Genomic DNA, 20173 nt, shown 5'->3' on the forward strand with positions numbered 1-20173 from the left:
TCAAGTACTGTAGCTATCTTTAGAAATCTCACATTGGTTCTCTCTTTGCATTTTTCAAATCTGCAGTGAAAGTGTTCTTAAAATGAACATGTGCTGGGTCATCATCCGAGACTGCTATAACATGAAATATATGACGGAATGTGGGTAAAACAGAGCAGGGGATATACAATTCTCCCCCAAGGAGTTGAGTCACAAATTTAATTAATGCATTATTTTTAATGGGTGTCATCAGCATAGAAGCATGTCCTCTGGAATGGTGGCCAAAGCATGAAGGGGCATACAAATGTTTAGCCTATCTGGCATGTAAATCTCTTGCAATGCCAGCTACAAAAGTGCCATGCAAATGCCCATTTTCACTTTCTGGTGACATTGTAAATAAGAAGAGGGTAGCATTATCTCCTGTAAATGTAAAGAAACTTGTTTGTCTTAGCAACTGGCTGAAGAAGAAGTAGGACTGAGTGGACTTGTAATTTTACATTGTTTTGTTTGAGTGCAGTTATGTAACAAAAACAAACCTACATTTGTAATTTGCACTTTCATGACAAAGAGATTGCACTACAGTACTCATATGAGTTGAATTGAAAAATGAAAATATTTATAATAAAAAATAATATACACTTTGATTTCAATTACAACACAGAATACAATATATATGAAAATGTAGAAAAACATCCAAAATATTTAATACATTTCAATTGGTATTCTGTTGTTTAACAGTGCAATTAAAACTGCGATTAATCATGATTGATTTTTTTAATCGTGATTAATTTTTTGAGTTAATCACATGAGTTAACTGCGATTAATGGACAGCCCTAGTGTATTTACATGCATTTTGTAATGTATTGAGTGTAATTATGGTATAGTTGTAGTTTTTATTATCAGTAATGACTACTAAAGTCATATAACTGAAAGATTAATTGCATGACTGAGTGATTGTAGTGTAAATACAATATAGTTAATGTATCTGAGTTGTAAAAATAAATCAATCAAGTATGAAATCAAATGGGTGATAAAAAGCAGTTTAGTAATGTAATTAAACTTCCAGAATGGGCCTGATCCAAAGCCCACTTATATCAATGGAAACACTCCCACTGATTTCAGTGGATTTTGAATCAGGCCCTATATGAACAGGTAATACTTAGCAGTTAAAAACATAATCGTGGTGTAGGTTTCAGAGCAACAGCCGTGTTAGTCTGTATTCGCAAAAAGAAAAGGAGTACTTGTGGCACCTTAGAGACTAACCAATTTATTTGAGCACAAGCTTTCGTGAGCTACAGCTCACTTCATCGGATGCATACTGTGGAAAATACAGAACCATGTAGATGTTCTTATACATACAAACCATGAAAAAATGGGTGATTATCACTACAAAAGGTTTTCTCTCCCCCCACCCCACTCTCCTGCTGGTAATAGCTTATCTAAAGTGATCACTCTCCTTCCAATGTGTATGATAATCAAGGTGGGCCATTTCCAGCACAAATCCAGGTTTTCTCCCCACCCCCACCACAAACCCATTCTCCTGTTGGTAATAGCTTATCTAAAGTGATCACTCTCCTTACAATGTGTATGATAATCAAGGTGGGCCATTTCCAGCACAAATTCAGGTTTTCTCCCCACCCCCACCACAAACCCATTCTCCTGTTGGTAATAGCTTATCTAAAGTGATCACTCTCCTTACAATGTGTATGATAATCAAGGTGGGCCATTTCCAGCACAAATCCAGGGTTTAACAAGAACATCTGAGGAAGGGGGGGGGGAGTAGGTAGGAAAAAACAAGGGGAAATAGGTTATCTTGCATAATGACTGAGGCACTCCCAGTCTCTATTCAAGCCTAAGTTAATTGTATCCAATTTGCAAATGAATTCCAATTCAACAGTCTCTCGCTGGAGTCTGGTTTTGAAGTTTTTCTGTTGTAATATCGCAACTTTCATGTCTGTAATCGCGTGACCAGAGAGATTGAAGTGTTCTCCGACTAGTTTATGAATGTTATAATTCTTGACCTCTGATTTGTGTCCATTTATTCTTTTGCGTAGAGACTGTCCAGTTTGACCAATGTACATGGCAGAGGGGCATTGCTGGCAAATGATGGCATATATCACATTGGTGGATGTGCAGGTGAACGAGCCTCTGATAGTGTGGCTGATGTTATTAGGCCCTGTGATGGTGTCCCCTGAATAGATATGTGGGCACAGTTGGCAACGGGTTTTATTGCAAGGATAGGTTCCTGGGTTAATGGTTCTGTTGTGTGGTATGTGGTTGCTGGTGAGTATTTGCTTCAGGTTGGGGAGCTGTCTGTAGGCAAGGACTGGCCTGTCTCCCAAGATTTGTGAGAGTGTTGGGTCATCCTTCAGGATAGGTTGTAGATCCTTAATAATGTGTTGGAGGGGTTTTAGTTGGGGGCTGAAGGTGACAGCTAGTGGCGTTCTGTTATTTTCTTTGTTAGGCCTGTCCTGTAGTAGGTGACTTCTGGGACTCTTCTGGCTGTATCAATCTGTTTCTTCACTTCCGCAGGTGGGTATTGTAGTTGTAAGAATGTTTGATAGAGATCTTGTAGGTGTTTGTCTCTGTCTGAGGAGTTGGAGCAAATGCGGTTGTATTGCAGAGCTTGGCTGTAGACAATGGATCGTGTGGTGTGGTCAGGGTGAAAGCTGGAGGCATGTAGGTAGGAATAGCGGTCAGTAGGTTTCCGGTATAGGGTGGTGTTTATGTGACCATCGTTTATTAGCACTGTAGTGTCCAGGAAGTGGATCTCTTATGTGGACTGGACCAGGCTGAGGTTGATGGTGGGATGGAAATTGTTGAAACCATGGCGGAATTCCTCAAAGGCTTCTTTTCCATGGGTCCAGATGATGAAGATGTCATCAATATAGCGCAAGTAGAGTAGGGGCGTTAGGGGACGAGAGCTGAGGAAGCGTTGTTCTAAGTCAGCCATAAAAATGTTGGCACACTGTGGGGTAGTTACACTGTATTTGCTATGTAACTACAGTGTAACAGTCACTGTATTATAAAGCATATACTATGTGTGTATACATATATATTCCAGGTAGGTCAATAACTTCAGTATCTGCATACAAAAAAGACTATTTGCTTCTGAAGACATTTCCCCTATATCCCTAATTATTGTTAAGAGTTCTGAACCTACCCTTATTTATTAATGCTGGGATTGTTTCAGTTTTTCAAATCACCATTTATCATATATTCCATCATTATTTTGTTCTATGATCTGGTGTATTGGTGTTTTTTTGCCTTTGACCTGAAAAGCTCAAGTACTGTACCTGTTAACGTATACTCTGGCCCACTGAACATTAAAGCACCAGGTATTTCACTGCAGCCTGGAATACAGTTAGAAGTTTAAAATGTTACCTTCATCTCAGCTGTCTGGGGAATAGTAGTTCACCTGGATGCATTTGAAGAAACCTGGAGCCTTTTTCTTTGCACCCTAACATTTTAAATTGCTTTATTGTCTTGAGGGAGCAAAAAGTTCATTAAGCAATAAGACATTTGCAGCCGAGCAGCCCAGTGCTGAACGCTGGCACAACTTGGAACCTGACTCTTCCAGCACATTTCAGCAATGCTCCTTTTCATTTCCTGCATAATCTGGTGTGTACTGATCAAAATACCTATCTAATGAGTAGCCATTAGTGACCTAATTGCAATACATCAAACTGGTATACAGCAAGTTAAAAATATCCACCTCTGATATTAAAAAGAAAGGAAAGAAAATGTCACTTTATATTAAGGTTACATTTATAAATTGCTTATACAGGTTTAATACATGATTAATAGAGTTTTTTAATAAATCATCAATCAATTATAGATTGTTGTAGAGTCCAGCTGGTTAAAGAAAACACACAACTGAGGATACCTCTCTGAAGTGCAGCCTTTTGTACATTAAATTAAAGAAGGATTTTACTGTCATCAGCTTGCTACCATTATTGTTCTTTACCTTCAAAATAGCCACAGCTACCATCTTGCTATCACTACTTTATAGGCCACAGAGAGACGGAAATGACTTTGTCAGTGTGGAATGATGAGATTGTGGACATGAGTAAGGCCTTGATTCAGGAAAGTATTTAAACATAAGCTTTGTTGTTAAGCACTTGCTTAAAGTTATGCATGTGCTTAAGTGCTTTTCAGAACAGGGATATTTTCCTGATTTAAAGTCTAAGTGAAGTCTCCATTTCATCTTACCAGTTGGGTGAAATGCTACTTAAATTCACAGCTGCACCATATGTTGTGAAAGGTGTTGTTGGCATAGTCCCATTTTGCATATGCTTGTCACTCATAAGGTTACCAAGACGTGGGCCATTAATTTTTATTAAATTGTGAGAATGATTCACTTCTCAATTTATAGGGAAAGTTAGAAGCAGTTTGACTGTTCACAAACAAGGATGGGTGGTTTACTGGAGATGACTGTGTGGGCAAAGCAGTCAAGTCTAGATTCAAATCCAGATTCAAATTTACCCCAAAGTTCAGAATTATTTTAATCCTTCACTATTATATAAAATACCATTGGAAGCATGTTTATAGTGGTGGTCAGTTGCTGGCACTGTTTTGTGCAGGTGGAGGAAAAGGGGTCCACGGAAAGATTTTTATTCAATAAATAGAACCCAAAAGAAAGGGCATGTGTGCTACATCCCTAAAAACACAAATTCACTCTAGAGATCTGTAATTTTAATGGTGTTACCCTATTTCTCTTTCTCCCACTGCGGTTGATCGTGTAGGTGGTTCTTCAAAAAATCTTCTGGATTTAATGAAAAGGTAAGCACTTAATGGGATTTGTATCCTGGATGCAGGTACAGTAGTTAATTAGAATTCTACCTTCCAAAAATAAATCAAAACAAAACTGTGCAGTGAACATACTGGCTGACGGTGCTGTAAGTCTTAAACCATAGATTTAATGACCTACCATATTTTGGAAAGCTGCCTATTTCTTCTGCATCATGAAGAATAAGTAATTGAAATAAAAACATTTGATTGAATTGCCTCATACTTAGGGCCTGGACCAAAGCCCACTGGAAGTCAATGGGAGTCTTTCCACTGACTTCAAAGAGGTCTGGATCAGGCCCAGACATCAGTTACACTGATGTAACTCCATTGACTTCAATTGAGTTACTCTTGATTTACATCAGCATAAATTAATGGTTAAACAGGCCCTTTGCCTTATTCTGTGAATGTAATTTCTGAGGTTTAGACTGATAAAGCTGAGTGGCTGAGGATGAACAAGCAACAACCCCAAGTCTGAGCTGAATTTAGATGAGTAGTAGGTTTGGTTTGAGTTGCCACACCCAGAGTTAATAGAGGGAGGTACATTGTGGCTCCCACGCCCCAGGTCAATCAAAACTGATCCAGGACTTTCCTGTAATAGATCCTCACTCTTTGCTCTTGTGCCCGTAGTGCACAACAGGAGGAAGTGCTGAGTCATTGGAGAAACAAGTGTTTCTTTGCTATTGGGCCACTTCACCAGCAGGAGAGACATGTCTGTCTCCTTGAGCATCCCCAGCCACCAATGACTCCATTCATTTCCCTCCATGAGTGCGCTTGGCAGTTCCTCTTGGCTGTGGCTACTTGTCTACACTCCTGTGTGTCTGGCAGCTGCTTTCAAATGTAGCTTTGTCTTCTCGTTGCTAATTGTAAATATTTTTTCACTTTTCTCTGGCAGCTTGTTTTTAAAGAGGAAAAAGTTTGACTGTATTAAGCTAGGCTTAACCTTTGCTGTGAAATTTTGATGCATCACTTATTTCTGTGACAGTCTTTCAATAGGTTCAATGCGTGTTTCTCTGCACCTAGCCTGCTCTGCCATGGGCTGGCCCATTGCCACCCCTTTCCGGAAGGCAGAAACCTAGCACAGAGCAGTGGCTCTGATTCCTAGCCACATGTGGCTGGCCCCTACACAGTGGGGACAAAGTAAGAAAAGCCCCTGCATGTTGTTCCCCATATTTCTGCATCCAGGCAAGGCGAGCCCAGTTTAGCTTTTACTGACTAGATGGGCCTTACACTGTACCCTGAAGGTGAATGAACTCTGCCTGTGTTGGATCAACAGGAAGAGAAAGTCCCAGAGTCAAGGGCCTTAAGCAACCACACTCTGCCCCCAGCCCTTTCAAATATAGGAGTGATGAGCAAGAGCATTCCAGCTGATGTCAGCTATCAGTGCAGTACATAGGAAGAAAAGCAGTGTCTTCATGAACTATGACTCAAAGCATATAGTTTATAGAGCAATGAAAATAGAACAAGAGACTTTTGAACTGATCTTCTAATATAATGGCACGTTTGTAGAAAAATGTGAATTCATGAAATGCCATGGTTTCACGTCCTGGGCATTGGCTAGATCCCCCAATGGGAACATGTATGTTCAGTCTGAGAAGACCCTCTGCTAATCAGTCACTGGAATCTGATCCTCTTTGAATTTGGAGGTGAGGTGGTTTCCAGTTCAAATGTCTGGATCTGAACTTACCCCTATGGGTTTCCAGGTCAGCTCCAAAGCCAGAAGGGGCCTATTTTCCAGTTCCACTTAAATTTGTGTCAGATTTTCTTCCACCCTGAATGTTGGAAATTTTTTGATAATCATGAAATTAACTGATTTAATTAGATTTCCTCCCTCTTGGGCGGTAGTCTTGAGAGTTTAGCTCTCAAGAGGTCAGCAACGTTGCTGCCGAAACCCTATCCTGATTTGATCTTGAACCCAAAGCCTTAGTGTAAACCTAATCATAGAATCATAGAATATCAGGGTTGGAAGGGACCCCAGAAGGTCATCTAGTCCAACCCCCTGCTCAAAGCAGGACCAATTCCCAGTTAAATCATCCCAGCCAGGGCTTTGTCAAGCCTGACCTTAAAAACCTCTAAGGAAGGAGATTCTACCACCTCCCTAGGTAACGCATTCCAGTGTTTCACCACCCTCTTAGTGAAAAAGTTTTTCCTAATATCCAATCTAAACCTCCCCCACTGCAACTTGAGACCATTACTCCTCGTTCTGTCATCTGCTACCATTGAGAACAGTCTAGAGCCATCCTCTTTGGAACCCCCTTTCAGGTAGTTGAAAGCAGCTATCAAATCCCCCCTCATTCTTCTCTTCTGCAGGCTAAACAATCCCAGCTCCCTCAGCCTCTCCTCATAACTCATGTGTTCCAGTCCCCTAATCATTTTTGTTGCCCTTCGCTGGACTCTCTCCAATTTATCCACATCCTTCTTGAAGTGTGGGGCCCAAAACTGGACACAGTACTCCAGATGAGGCCTCACCAATGTCGAATAGAGGGGAACGATCACATCCCTCGATCTGCTCGCTATGCTCCTACTTATACATCCCAAAATGCCATTGGCCTTCTTGGCAACAAGGGCACACTGCTGACTCATATCCAGCTTCTCGTCCACTGTCACCCCTAGGTCCTTTTCCGCAGAACTGCTGCCTAGCCATTCGGTCCCTAGTCTGTAGCTGTGCATTGGGTTCTTCCGTCCTAAGTGCAGGACCCTGCACTTATCCTTATTGAACCTCATCAGATTCCTTTTGGCCCAATCTTCCAATTGGTCTAGGTCCTTCTGTATCCTATCCCTCCCCTCCAGCGTATCTACCACTCCTCCCAGTTTAGTATCATCCGCAAATTTGCTGAGAGTGCAATCCACACCATCCTCCAGATCATTTATGAAGATATTGAATAAAACCGGCCCCAGGACCGACCCTTGGGGCACTCCACTTGATACCGGCTGCCAACTAGACATGGAGCCATTGATCACTACCCGTTGAGCCCGACAATTTAGCCAGCTTTCTACCCACCTTATAGTGCATTCATCCAGCCCATACTTCCTTAACTTGCTGACAAGAATACTATGGGAGACCGTGTCAAAAGCTTTGCTAAAGTCAAGAAACAATACATCCACTGCTTTCCCTTCATCCACAGAACCAGTAATCTCATCATAAAAGGCGATTAGATTAGTCAGGCATGACCTTCCCTTGGTGAATCCATGCTGGCTGTTCCTGATCACTTTCCTCTCATGCAAGTGCTTCAGGATTGATTCTTTGAGGACCTGCTCCATGATTTTTCCAGGGACTGAGGTGAGGCTGACTGGCCTGTAGTTCCCAGGATCTTCCTTCTTCCCTTTTTTAAAGATTGGCACTACATTAGCCTTTTTCCAGTCATCCGGGACTTCCCCGGTTCGCCACGAGTTTTCAAAGATAATGGCCAGTGGCTCTGCAATCACAGCCGCCAATTCCTTCAGCACTCTCGGATGCAACTCGTCCGGCCCCATGGACTTGTGCACGTCCAGCTTTTCTAAATAGTCCCTAACCGCCTCTATCTCCACAGAGGGCTGACCATCTCTTCCGCATTTTGTGATGCCCAGCGCAGCAGTCTGGGAGCTGACCTTGTTAGTGAAAACAGAGGCAAAAAAAGCATTGAGTACATTAGCTTTTTCCACATCCTCTGTCACTAGGTTGCCTCCCTCATTCAGTAAGGGGCCCACACATTCCTTGGCTTTCTTCTTGTTGCCAACATACCTGAAGAAACCCTTCTTGTTACTCTTGACATCTCTGGAGTGAGATGGAGTGAAACATGCCCTCCTTGTCCAATTTCTAATTAAAATGCTTTGGTCATGGTTTTACCTGAAAGGAGAGTGCTTGATTTAGATTCTGATTCATGCAAAGAAGATGGAATAGCAGCTAGTAAAGAACTGAAAATAAATATATCGGGGGAAAAGGGAATTATGAAAAAAAATGAAATTACCAAAATATAGGACTATAATAAAAACAGATTTAGAATTATTCAAATATAGCCTAAATCTAAAAGAAATACTTCGCAATGTGCAACATGCTCTAACAAGCATAGTGTGTAATTCAAACTACTGTATGAAAATGGTCTTCTCCATTAATATTGCTACTTATTTGTTTTATATTTTTTAGCTTGGCTAGGAATCAACTGTTGGACAATCCCGCCATAGTTATCTATGCTTCAATTGGGAATGATGTCTGCAATGGGTAAGGCGCCTAGAAATTAAATACCATTTATATTACCATATATATGGCTTGGAGGCCTTTTCACTAGTGAGACATTTCAATCTTATTACTTCATTCAATTAAAATTTGCTTTGGTTGTTAGCAGTGCTCTTTTTTATTTGTGCTGAAAAATATTAGTCACAGTTACAGGGCTAGCTGCTGCTGTGTTCCCTTTCGCATCTCTCATAGTGCATCAATTCACCGATAGGCCTCTTTCCCTTACGTGTGTCTAAGTGAAATCAAATGATTCTGCCACTCTTAACCCAGACCTGGGGACACTACACTGTGTCATTCAATCATTAGCACGCTACAGCTCCAACTGGACACTTGCGTTTCTTCCTTTCAGGAGCCTCTGAACGGCGTTCTTAAAACAAAGTATTATTTAGCAGTAGGAACAAAGCATGAGTGAAAATCAGATTTTAAAACAAGAAGCCGTGTACAGGCATCTTACCTAAAGTCAGTACAAGCTGTATTTTGAATATACAAAGTACTCTGAAAAATCAGGTCCCAAGTACCTCAAATTCAGCACCCGAATTACTGTATACTTTGGATCTTAATCTCTCTGTGCCTCAGTTCCCCATATGTAAAATGGGGACAATAATACTTATTCATTTCACAGGGTTGTTGTGCAAATAAATTCATTAATGTCTGTGAAGCACACAGATATTGTAGTGATGTGTACCATAAGGAAGCCATGAGGAAATTCATAGAGCACAGTTTGAATAGTGTGCAATAAATAAGGCCACAGACCACAGGCTGAACACTGAAAAAAAAAATATTGAAGAGCTGCTTATTAAGCCAACACTGCCCAATGAGTGCATTCAATGAGGCAAGAATCTTCTATATAACAGTACAACCTAGTAGTGAGCTATTGATTAGAAAATAAAGCCATTACATTACCCAGTGGCTCAGTAATATGTCTAAAGCTTTGGAATAGAAGCAGGCTATAATGAAGTTCACAGTAATAGACAAGACATGACAATGACAAATACATACTACCTTTTCATGGTAATATGTAATCATAATATCATTACACAAATGAAATATCAGGTTTTATGCATCTTCATGCAATAGCTTAGACATCAATCTAATCCTAGAAGCCATACAAATGCTAGTATCTGTCATGCAGGAAATCAGACCATATGATCATACTGGTCCCTTCTGGCCTTAGAATCTATGAATTTCCTTTATTCTGCAATATTTCTTTCTCTAATTCAGGTAACCCCTCTGTTTTCCTGTCTCTCACATAATTTTTTATTATTTTACAAAATTATTTCTCTTCCCCAAAATTATTTCTCTTTGCCTCCCCCATTTGCATAGATTTTCATATAGATTATTAATATTGATTATTAATATGTATTCAAAATAAACATTTCAAAATTTTTATCCCAGCCTTCATCACATGACAGTGGTGCTTTTGTGTGGTGAAATATTATGTGCTGTCTGTTTCCCACCAAAAACATTACTGGGATCAAAAGCACAGGGTTGTAAGAATACAGTCATTCTTGTGACTCTTTCTGTGAAGGGAAGATGCTGCTGCCTTATGCAGAAATTCACTGCTCCCACAGATCGAACTGAGTGGAAAGGAAACCGTGGATTGGTTTTCAAGATGTCTCTATATACAGTGAAACTTGTTTTGAGGCATCCACAGAGGCTCTACTGAATGCAGAGCATCTACTGGGTATGACTTTAAACAAAAGTCTAGACAAATAAAAATGTCTTTTAAGGCAGCTTTAAACTGCAGTAATAAAGACCTTCCAGCCTAATCCTACATTTCTCTCTTCAGAAGAGATAAATACTGCTGTATACGCTGCAGGAACAATTCTTAGCCAAAGCACAGCTAAAATGCCAATATTTCCTCCCATGTGGGGAGCTGGGCAGTGAGTAATATAGGCATTTGTAGAGGAGAAAGATAATAAAATTGGCAGCACATGGACTACTTTCCCTCTAGTACCCACATTGTGGTGTCCAATTGTGGGGGTTAGAAAAATAAAGACAGATGGAGATTATATCTCTCTGCCTGCTGAGGCCCAAAAGTGGGACACAATGAGGCTCAAAGACCCAAAATGGGGTGGGGGGGAGAGAGAAAATAAGTAGTGCAAGAAGCTTAAAATGCTGTGGAATTATTAAATATATTCATTCAGTTTTATATAATAAACCATTTCTACAACCTCTTTCATGATTCTGTATTTATGGTCTAAAGACATTACAACTGAAATGATAGCAAACTAGTGTGAAATAGAGGTAATCCACTGTCTAAAATGAAGGACAGCTGAGATGTATGATGGGAATAGATTAACATTTCATATCACAATGCTGCCATTACTGGCTCCACTACCAACTGTCCCCAGTTCTTAAAATGCTTTATGCTCATGAGCACTCCCATAAACTTGAATGGGATGAGTCATGTGTAAATGTATTCACTTACGTAAGTGTTTGCAGGACTGGGGCATCTCAGAACTATGGGTGAAATTTACCGCAGTATACAGGACCAGCCCAAGGCCTGTGAGCTGTTGATGTCCCACTGAAATCCTGTTTCGAGTATTTAAATGGTGCATAGGCCTGATCTGGCCTTCTGAGGAAGACCCAATCCTGTAGTACTCTGATGGATATAAGGCCTAAAGCAAGCAAGGAATTCCATCTTGTCAGTTATCAGACAAAAACTTGTTTGTATGCAAACTTTTAAACTGTGTGTGTGTGTGTTAGGATAACAATGAGAAGTCTGTGTGTAGCTCTAAAGGTAATATATGGCCCTAATAATGTAAGAGCCCCTTAGAGTAGATTGACACGAAGTAGCATTTTGTCAAACATCCACACATTAATATTTGCTGAATTGACACAATGTACTGTGACGGAAATCAGTTTCTGAATATCTTAGTGTTATGGATTGACATGGATTGACATGATAGGAAGCTATTGCAGAGCACTGTGTCTAAGAACTGTGCTGATGTTCTTTGACGATGTGTTGACAGTGCATCCATCCTTAGTGTTCTCTGACGAGCCTGGAAGCAACTGCTGCAAAGACTGAAATGGAAATGTCTGTAAGACATCTTTTTGGTTTGTTTTTGTTTCAAACACCCTTTTTTTTGGGGGGTGGCAAAAAACCTAGAGCCAGCCCTGTCCAGCCCGAGCCTGGAAATCTACACAGCAGTGAAACAGCCCCACAGTCCAAGCCCCGTGAGCCTGAGTCAGCTGGCACGGGCCAGCCATGGGTTTTTCTTTGCTATATAGGCATACGCAGAGGTGAAAGTAAGCCGGTACGGTGTACCGGTAAAAGCCTGTGCGCCGTACCAGGACTGGCTTTCCCAGACAGCAATTTAAAGCCCTGGGGTAGCGGCGGCGGGCTGCAGCGGGAATTTAAAGGGCCCCGGAGCTCCAGCCGCAGCTACCGCCCCGGCCCTTTAAATCTCCACCTGTGCCCTGCTGCCAGAGCCCTGGGGTAGTGGCGGCGGGGCTCTGGTGGGGATTTAAAGGGCCCCGGAGCTCCAGCTGTCGCTCCCCCCTCCGGGGGCCTTTAAATCCCCACCTGAGCCCTGCTGCCCGAGCTCTGGGGTAGCGGCGGCCGGGCTCCGTCGGGGATTTAAAGGGCCCCGGGGCTCCAGCCGCCGCTACCGTCCCGGCCCTTTAAATCCCCGTCTGAGCCCTGCTGCCGAAGCCCTGGGGTAGCGGCGGTGGGGCTCCAGAGTGGATTTAAAGGGCCCCAGGCTCCCAGCCGCCACTACTGCAGCTGGAGGGCCGGGCCTGGGGATTTAAGGCCACGCCTCTTCTGGTTGAGGCCACGCCCCCTGCTCAGGACTCTGGCGTACCGGTAAGTCCTCTAACTTACTTTCACCCCTGGGCATACCCTTAGTGACTTGCCCAAGAACAAAGTCTGGATGGAATCCAGGTCTCCTGACTGCCTAGTACAGTAACCTGTCCCCAAGCCCACAAGGAGAAAAAAGAGGACAGGCATGATAATGAAAACAGATATAGCAATACACGATGTGAGTTACATCCCCAGGTGGTGGTAATTCGTTCATTAATTGAAAGCACTTAACTTTTTTGTACTGACTAGTCCAAATCCTCCATTTAAATCTGTATAGCTCCAGTGACTTCAGTGAAGCCACACCAGTTCACATCATCTAAGAACCTGGCACAATATTTTTAACACTATGGCTAAATTATAAAAAGTTCTCTGCAGGTATTCAATTTTCAAGCTGTGTTTTGTTGTGATTGGTCAGACAAGTCTCATGGGATTGTGTCTGCTTCATGGCTTGAGCACTTCCAATATGAATACTTAGGTGCACAAAGTTCAAATCTGCTTTCTGTGAATTCTGGTATATGTGACTTTAGAATCACTTCCTGCAGACACTGATTGCATGAACATTTGTGGAGAGCAAAAGCAAAAAGGACACACGCATGGCTGAAATACATTCATTTTAAATTAAATATGAATATTAATGGGAACTGTTTTACAGCATTCAGCCAGCACTAATAGAAAGCAATAGTATTAGACTTTCATGAATGACTTTAAGACAATTTAACTCCAAGTTCAGAGGAGCAGTGTAAACCTAAGTTCATTCACCCCATACAGCGTATGGTCCATTTAGTACTATTTCCCAGTAGTTTGTATTCAATAAGATTTTGTTCCATATTGTGCATGGCAGCACACACATACGCATTCTGAATTTTAACCACAGTATCTTAAACTTCCATTTTGAAATGACTTTTGAGAGCCAAACTGATACGGTCTCCCACAGTATTCTTGCCAGCAAGTTAAAGTAGTATGGGCTGGATGAATGGACTATAAGGTGGATAGAAAGTTGGCTAGATCATCGGGCTCAATGGATAGTGATCAATGGCTCCATGTCTAGTTGGCAGCCGGTATCAAGCGGAGTGCCCCAAGGGTCGGTCCTGGGGCCGGCTTTCTTCAATATCTTCATTAATGATCTGGAGGATGGCATGGACCATCAAGTTTGCAGATGACACTAAACTGGGAGGAGTGGTAGATACGCTGGAGGGTAGGGATAGGATACAGAGGGACCTAGACAAATGAGAGGATTGGGCCAAAAGGATTGGGCCAAGTCCATCCTGCACTTAGGATGGAAGAATCCCATGCACCGCTACAGACTAGGGACCGAATGGCTCGGCAGCAGTTCTGCAGAAAAGGATCTAGGGGTTACAGTGGACGAGAAGCTGGATATGAGTCAACAGTGTGCCCTTGTTGCCAAGAAGGTCAATGGCATTTTGGGATGTATAAGTCGGGGCATTGCCAGCAGATTGAGGGACGTGATCGTTCCCCTCTATTAGACATTGGTGAGGCCACATCTGGAGTATTGTGTCCAGTTTTGGGCCCCACACTACAAGAAGGTTGTGGAAAAATTGGAAAGCATCCAGTGGAGGGCAACCAAAATGATTAGAGGGCTGGAACATATGACTTATGAGGAGAGGCTGAGGGAACTGGGATTGTTTAGTTTCCAGAAGAGAAGAATGAGGGGGGATTTGATAGCTGCTTTCAACTACCTGAAAGGAGGTTCCAAAGAGGATGGCTCTAGACTGTTCTCAGTAGTAGCAGATGACAGAACGAGGAGTAATGGTCTCAAGTTGTAGTGGAGGAGGTTTAGGTTGGATATTAGGAAAAACTTTTTCACTAGGAGGATGGTGAAGCATTGGAATGCGTTACCTAGGGAGGTGGTGGAATCTCCTTCCTTAGAGGTTTTTAAGGTCAGGCTTGACAAAGCCCTGGCTGGGATGATTTAGTTGGGGGTTGGTCCTGCTTTGAGCAGGGGGTTGGACTAGATGACCGCCTGAGGTCCCTTCCAACCCTGATATTCTATGATTCTATGAACTGTAAATACAATACTTTGTTTTTGACAGTAAAAATAGGTGTCTATGGTAATGTCCTTACCCAGCATCCACCTCAAATAGCCAGACTGAGTACTGGGCAGATGTGGGTAGATAAGGAGGAGGTGACTCAATGGAGTCACCTCAATGGAGGTGACTCAATGAGGTGACTCGATGGCATCTGTTTCAGCCCCATAGATTCTTTAGCATAAACAGAGTGGTGGAGAGAGAGAGCTGAAGCATCCATGCAGGAGGCTCCTCCCATAGATTGTCTATGACCTGTCCCCTGTGCACTTCCACGCAAGGAGCCCCAGGGGCCTGGGCTCCTAGCCATGTAGCAGGGGCGTGGGTAGCCCTCCGGTTCCTAACACCCTCTCTTTCACAAGAGAACACCACAAGTTGCATGGTTTGGGGACATCTTAGCCACAGACATGAGGACTGGATGTGCGCCGCAGAGCCGTGTTCTTAAAACTGGCCTGTTATCTCTCGAGTCAGTGGAGCACAAGTAACAGGAGTGTGTACGCGCTCGTGTGTGTGTGTGTGTGTATCAGGAAGTTTTGGATATAATAAACCAGTTATTTAAATCATATAAAAGAGGGATGTTCTCTAGGCAGCCCACTTTTTAATTCAAATTTATTTTGCATTAAAGAGTTTTTCCAAAGCGGTTTCCTGCTGAATGTAATAAGGGAAAGATAAATCTGCTCTCACCAATGACCGAGACTCCCGATCAATGAAAACCTAAGTCTTTGTTGCTGTGTCTCACTGACAAGCGCAGTATTTTAACAATGTGCCTGCGCAATTATTCTGTGGAAAATGAAATGTCAGCTGCTCCTGCATCTAATTTTCTACATTTGCTACATCCACAGTATCCGCTCTCCCTTGGAGCACTGGTAAAAGACATACAAGATTTGAAAGCCTCAGCTATACATGATGTCTGTCTGTTATACCCAGACAACAATGTATTGAATGCGAGATGTATACACTAGTTTGGAAAACATCTGTTGTTATCCAGTGCAACTGTCATAACACTATCTTAAATTTACATCACATCTTTCGTCCTAAGCAATTTATATACTCAAGAATCATTTCATCCACTTCTGGGGTGAAACACAGCAGCTGTTTAACAAAACACAGCAAAACAATGAAAAAATTTAGAACAGTAAGTGAAGAATATCTTCTCCAACTGAAACTTCAGGGGGAAATTTAGCACAGTTGTGTGTAGATACCCAAACTGGAATTTTACAAGTACATCACTGTGTTTACTATCGCTGTTTTCTTGGAAAGTGACATGGAATCTTTAATGACCACAAGAGACAGGACCTTGGTTTTGTGTCTCATCCAAAAAATTATACCTTAAGGTAGAAAATTAGTGTTGCTCTCACCATGTCTGGGTACTGGTTGAGTACTGATTTAGAGGATAAAATGCCCGGCTGAATCACAAATACCATTTCCTACAGCACTTTGATGTTCCTTGGTGTTCCCCAGGCAAAATTATAATCCCACTAGAATCAAGGTACTGGATGATATGGTATAGGTTTGTGGATTTTAAGGCCAGAAGGAATCACTTACAATAATCTAGTCTGCCCTATAATCCTAATTCCCCTCTCACTGGGTACATAAAAATTAACTCAGTTGAAATCAGTAGAGTTACGTCACAACAAAATGAGTGCAAGAGAGAAGAGAATCAGGTGTTGGGTCCTTTTATATAGGGAGGCCACTCTGTGTGCTTATTAAAAAGCATGCACTTGCTTGTTTTTTGTTGTGTTGAGAGTTTTTTACGTGACTTGTGACTGTGGAAATAAGTGATACCAAACCAAAGAACATTGTTTTCATTCCATTTTAATCAGCTATTACAAAATGGAGAAGCACTGACTAATAACACTGCTGTTTCATGCTAAACACTGTCTTTTTGTGTGTGAGCACATTAATCAGTAAACTATCTAACCTTTTTTCCTATTCTTTCATATATAGGAGACCTGACACAGTGGCTCACATGACTACACCCAACCAAATGCACGCCAATGTCATGCAGATGCTGCAGTATCTAAACTCTCAACTTCCTAAAGGCAGCCATGTGATTTTAACAGGCTTGGTAGACGGTCGCTTTCTGTGGGATCATTTACATAGCAGATACCATCCTCTTGGTAAATATCTGACCTTGTTTTTAATTTCCTAGGCATGAATCTTGAACTCCACTGATGTACATTACAAGATGGTTTTAGGAATGGTGAGCCCCTGAACTCAGTGGTATTACACCAGGGTTGGATTTGTCCCGGTTCATCCAAACCTGCTGTCTAACTGGATGATCATTGTTTTTGGGGAGGTTGTTCCTGGAGCTAAACAGAGTCATTTACGTGAACATCTGTCCACACGCAAATTTTAGATGTTTAGATAAAATTGGACCCAGATTTGAACAACCCCATGTCTAGGTTTTGCAGAACAAATCCCCAGCGATGAAATTTTGCAAAAACAAAGTCATGCCCAATAGCTCCCAGTGAAAGTGGAGCTGTGCAACCCCAAAGTTCACAACATTAACAAGAATGTGCTTGGGCTTTTTTTAAACATAGAATTGTAATAAGGCACTTTGGGACAGTTCTTGGAAGCCTCTCATTTCAGAACACATGTGAGGCTGCACCCATGACCATGGTAAGCTCTTTGGGGCCTGTATTTTTGTTCTGTGTTTGTACAGCACCTAGCACAGTAGGGTCCTGGGCCATGACTGGGGCTCTACACACTATGGTAATATTACTACTACTACTAATAATAATAATTAATAAATGCACACCCTGTTTATTGCCTTGATATTATGCCAAGCAAAGAAGGGGGCATTGCCATGAAGGGCTGCTCATGTATGGGCCAGTGGGAAACTCCCTGGAATTCACAATTTTTTGTATGTGCAGACAAGTTATGTTGCTTGGGATGTGCTTTTTGGGGTTCACCTACCCAAAGTTAATAAGAAATGTAAAGGTTTTGTACAAAGAGCGATAATGAGACTGCAAAACTGTTTAGCATACTCTCCTCCAAAGCCTGTGTAAGGAACTGTGAATGCACACAGTCAATCATCCAGGGATCAACTCTGGGACTATTTGCACCAAGGGCTTAAGGCACACACTCCTATCACTAGATCTAAAGGAGTAATTGCCTTAGCTCTGAGTATAAGTGGAAGGCTGTTGTAGTCACTGGGTCCAGTCCATAGAGGAAGAGTTGATCATACTGTTAAACCAGTGTAATATACCTGCAACTGATTTTGCCAATCTATGGGTATTAGAGCTCTTCAAAGCTTCTGTGATTTTGCTGTCTCCTAGGTTCATCCTGTTAATTACTGGCACTGTCATTACAGCCTGAGAAGGTTGTCTGTCTTATATAGCAGGTGCTACTGAAAAGAACCCATTTTCCTCTCCCACCACAGAGTGAACAATCTCCACATTTTGGTATCAGTTTAATTAGTGAGTGACTACCAGAGAAGTAAGCAGCCAAAAAAAGCCTACGGTTCACAGAGCACGCAGGGCCAATGTGTGGCACAATGAATGTCAGAGAAAGTCTGGCTGGCGTTTAAGTTAGTGTTTGAATTCGCTCACCCACGCAGATGTATACATTTCCTTCTATGACAGGCAAATTGTTTCTGCCTTTTAAAGATAACCTTTCTATGGTAAACGTGAAAACAGTGCGTACCCAGTTGCCTTCAATCTTCCTTTTGGGTTTGAAATGGCTACATTTGTTTGGAGAGCGAAAGAAGCGTTCGTGGATAAAGCATCAGTCATTCACCCTGGAGATTTGAACAGGCTATTACATGACTACGCTTGCATGGAGGTTGAATTGCCTGTGGAAGGATGGGGAGGCGTTGGTGTGTGGGAGAATGAAAACAGTTCCTGAACAATGTGGCTGAGGTAACTGGCATGGCGGAAAGTTCATGCTGCTGCAGCTGTCACCGTACCTGTGGCAAAATCCTGGGTCTTGCAGGATATGAGTAACTCTTGTTGACTTTAGTGGGAATTACTTGACTCCTGACGGTGGACAATAAGCTTCTATTCCCCTTACCAGTGTGAGTCGTTCTACTCGTGGGATTACTCATGCAAGTAAAGTGAGCAGGATTTGATGCCTAGATCTACAAACTTTCAGTTCCTCTTAGCCTACATGGTATAAAACTTGGTAACCAGGTACAGTAGAGGGTTTCAAAGAAGAAAATTTGACTTAAAATATGAAAAGCTAAACACTTCTTTTTTTCAGGTCAGCTAAATAAAGATATCACATATGAACAAGTGTATTCATTCCTAAGTTGTCTTCAGGTAAGTTTTCCTCTTCAACTGGTTAAATATCTCTTTTTTTCCTGTCTTATCTATCACTGAAACGGTATTTTGTTTGATCACACAGATCAGTCCCTGCAATGGGTGGATGTCTTCAAATGAAACCCTCAGGAACCTCACCTCAGAGGTATGTCTAAAAAGGACAGTTTAATAATTTCTTTGGTCATCCCCTTTTTAAAGGGAGTGTTTTTGGATAGGGTCCCAAATGAAAGATGTCAGTATTTTTATTTTCATAGAGATGGAGGCAAGCCCAGAAAATGAAGGTCTGGATTTCAAACACCTCTGAAGTTCAGGGCTCTCCAGGTCTGGGATCTGGGGTTAAGTTATGGAATTCAGATTTGGATTCTAGTCCTGATTATGCCCCAGACTTATTCACATGGGACATGATTTACCCATTGCACTATGACACAAATATATATATCGTAACCTCTTGTTCTTTAAGAAGAGAGCTTATTTAATAAAAAGAAAAGAGGCCTGCTTGGAACCCATGTGAGCGAACAGGGCAAAGAGGACAAGTAACTGTGACTACAAAATCCAACTGCATTTCTTTCAGTGGGAGCAGGAGCTGAGATAACTGGCATTGCGGAAAGTTCTAAAGGACCAAATTATAAGGTCGTTACTCAGGCAAATCCCACTGACTTAAGTGCCAATTTACCTGAGCAGGGAGTGCCTGAAAACTGGATTTGGCCCAAAGTACCTTAATGGGCAGGGCTACACAATGTTGCCAATGCAGGTTTCTCTATAAATTATCCTAGAAACCTGACCCTACAACTGGCAAATGAATCGTCTGAGGGCCACAACATGTTAGCCACTTACTTTCTCTAAATCAGGGGTCTCAAACTCAATTTAGCTTAGGGCCAGTGCCAGTCCTCAAATCCTCCCAGCGGTCCAATAATGTCACTCATGCCACCCAGAACCCCCCCCCCCCCAAAACTGTGCCTCCCCCAAAACTCCTCCCTCCACCTTTCTAAGGCTCTGGGAGGGAGTGTGGTTGGCGGAGGAGGTCTGGGTTAGGGGATTGGGTGCAGAAGGGGTGAGAGGCTGGGCTCTGGAAGGGAGTTTG

The 20173-nt window shown here is 42.2% G+C and overlaps 1 protein-coding gene across 5 annotated transcripts in view; it reads left to right on the forward strand.

The window, feature by feature from the left end:
• AOAH (acyloxyacyl hydrolase) overlaps positions 1-20173 on the forward strand; it is a 135576-nt gene that overhangs the window by 91914 nt on the left and 23489 nt on the right. For all 5 annotated transcript variants that reach the window (XM_073332890.2, XM_073332885.2, XM_073332887.2 and 2 more), the window contains 5 exons: positions 4725-4761; positions 8891-8965; positions 16778-16950; positions 19034-19092; positions 19178-19237. In XM_073332890.2, coding sequence (XP_073188991.2) covers positions 4725-4761; positions 8891-8965; positions 16778-16950; positions 19034-19092; positions 19178-19237 — 404 coding nt within the window. The remainder of the gene's footprint in view (positions 1-4724; positions 4762-8890; positions 8966-16777; positions 16951-19033; positions 19093-19177; positions 19238-20173) is intronic.

Source organism: Lepidochelys kempii, chromosome 2, assembly GCF_965140285.1.
Source record: "Lepidochelys kempii isolate rLepKem1 chromosome 2, rLepKem1.hap1, whole genome shotgun sequence".
Taxonomy (NCBI): domain Eukaryota; kingdom Metazoa; phylum Chordata; order Testudines; family Cheloniidae; genus Lepidochelys; species Lepidochelys kempii.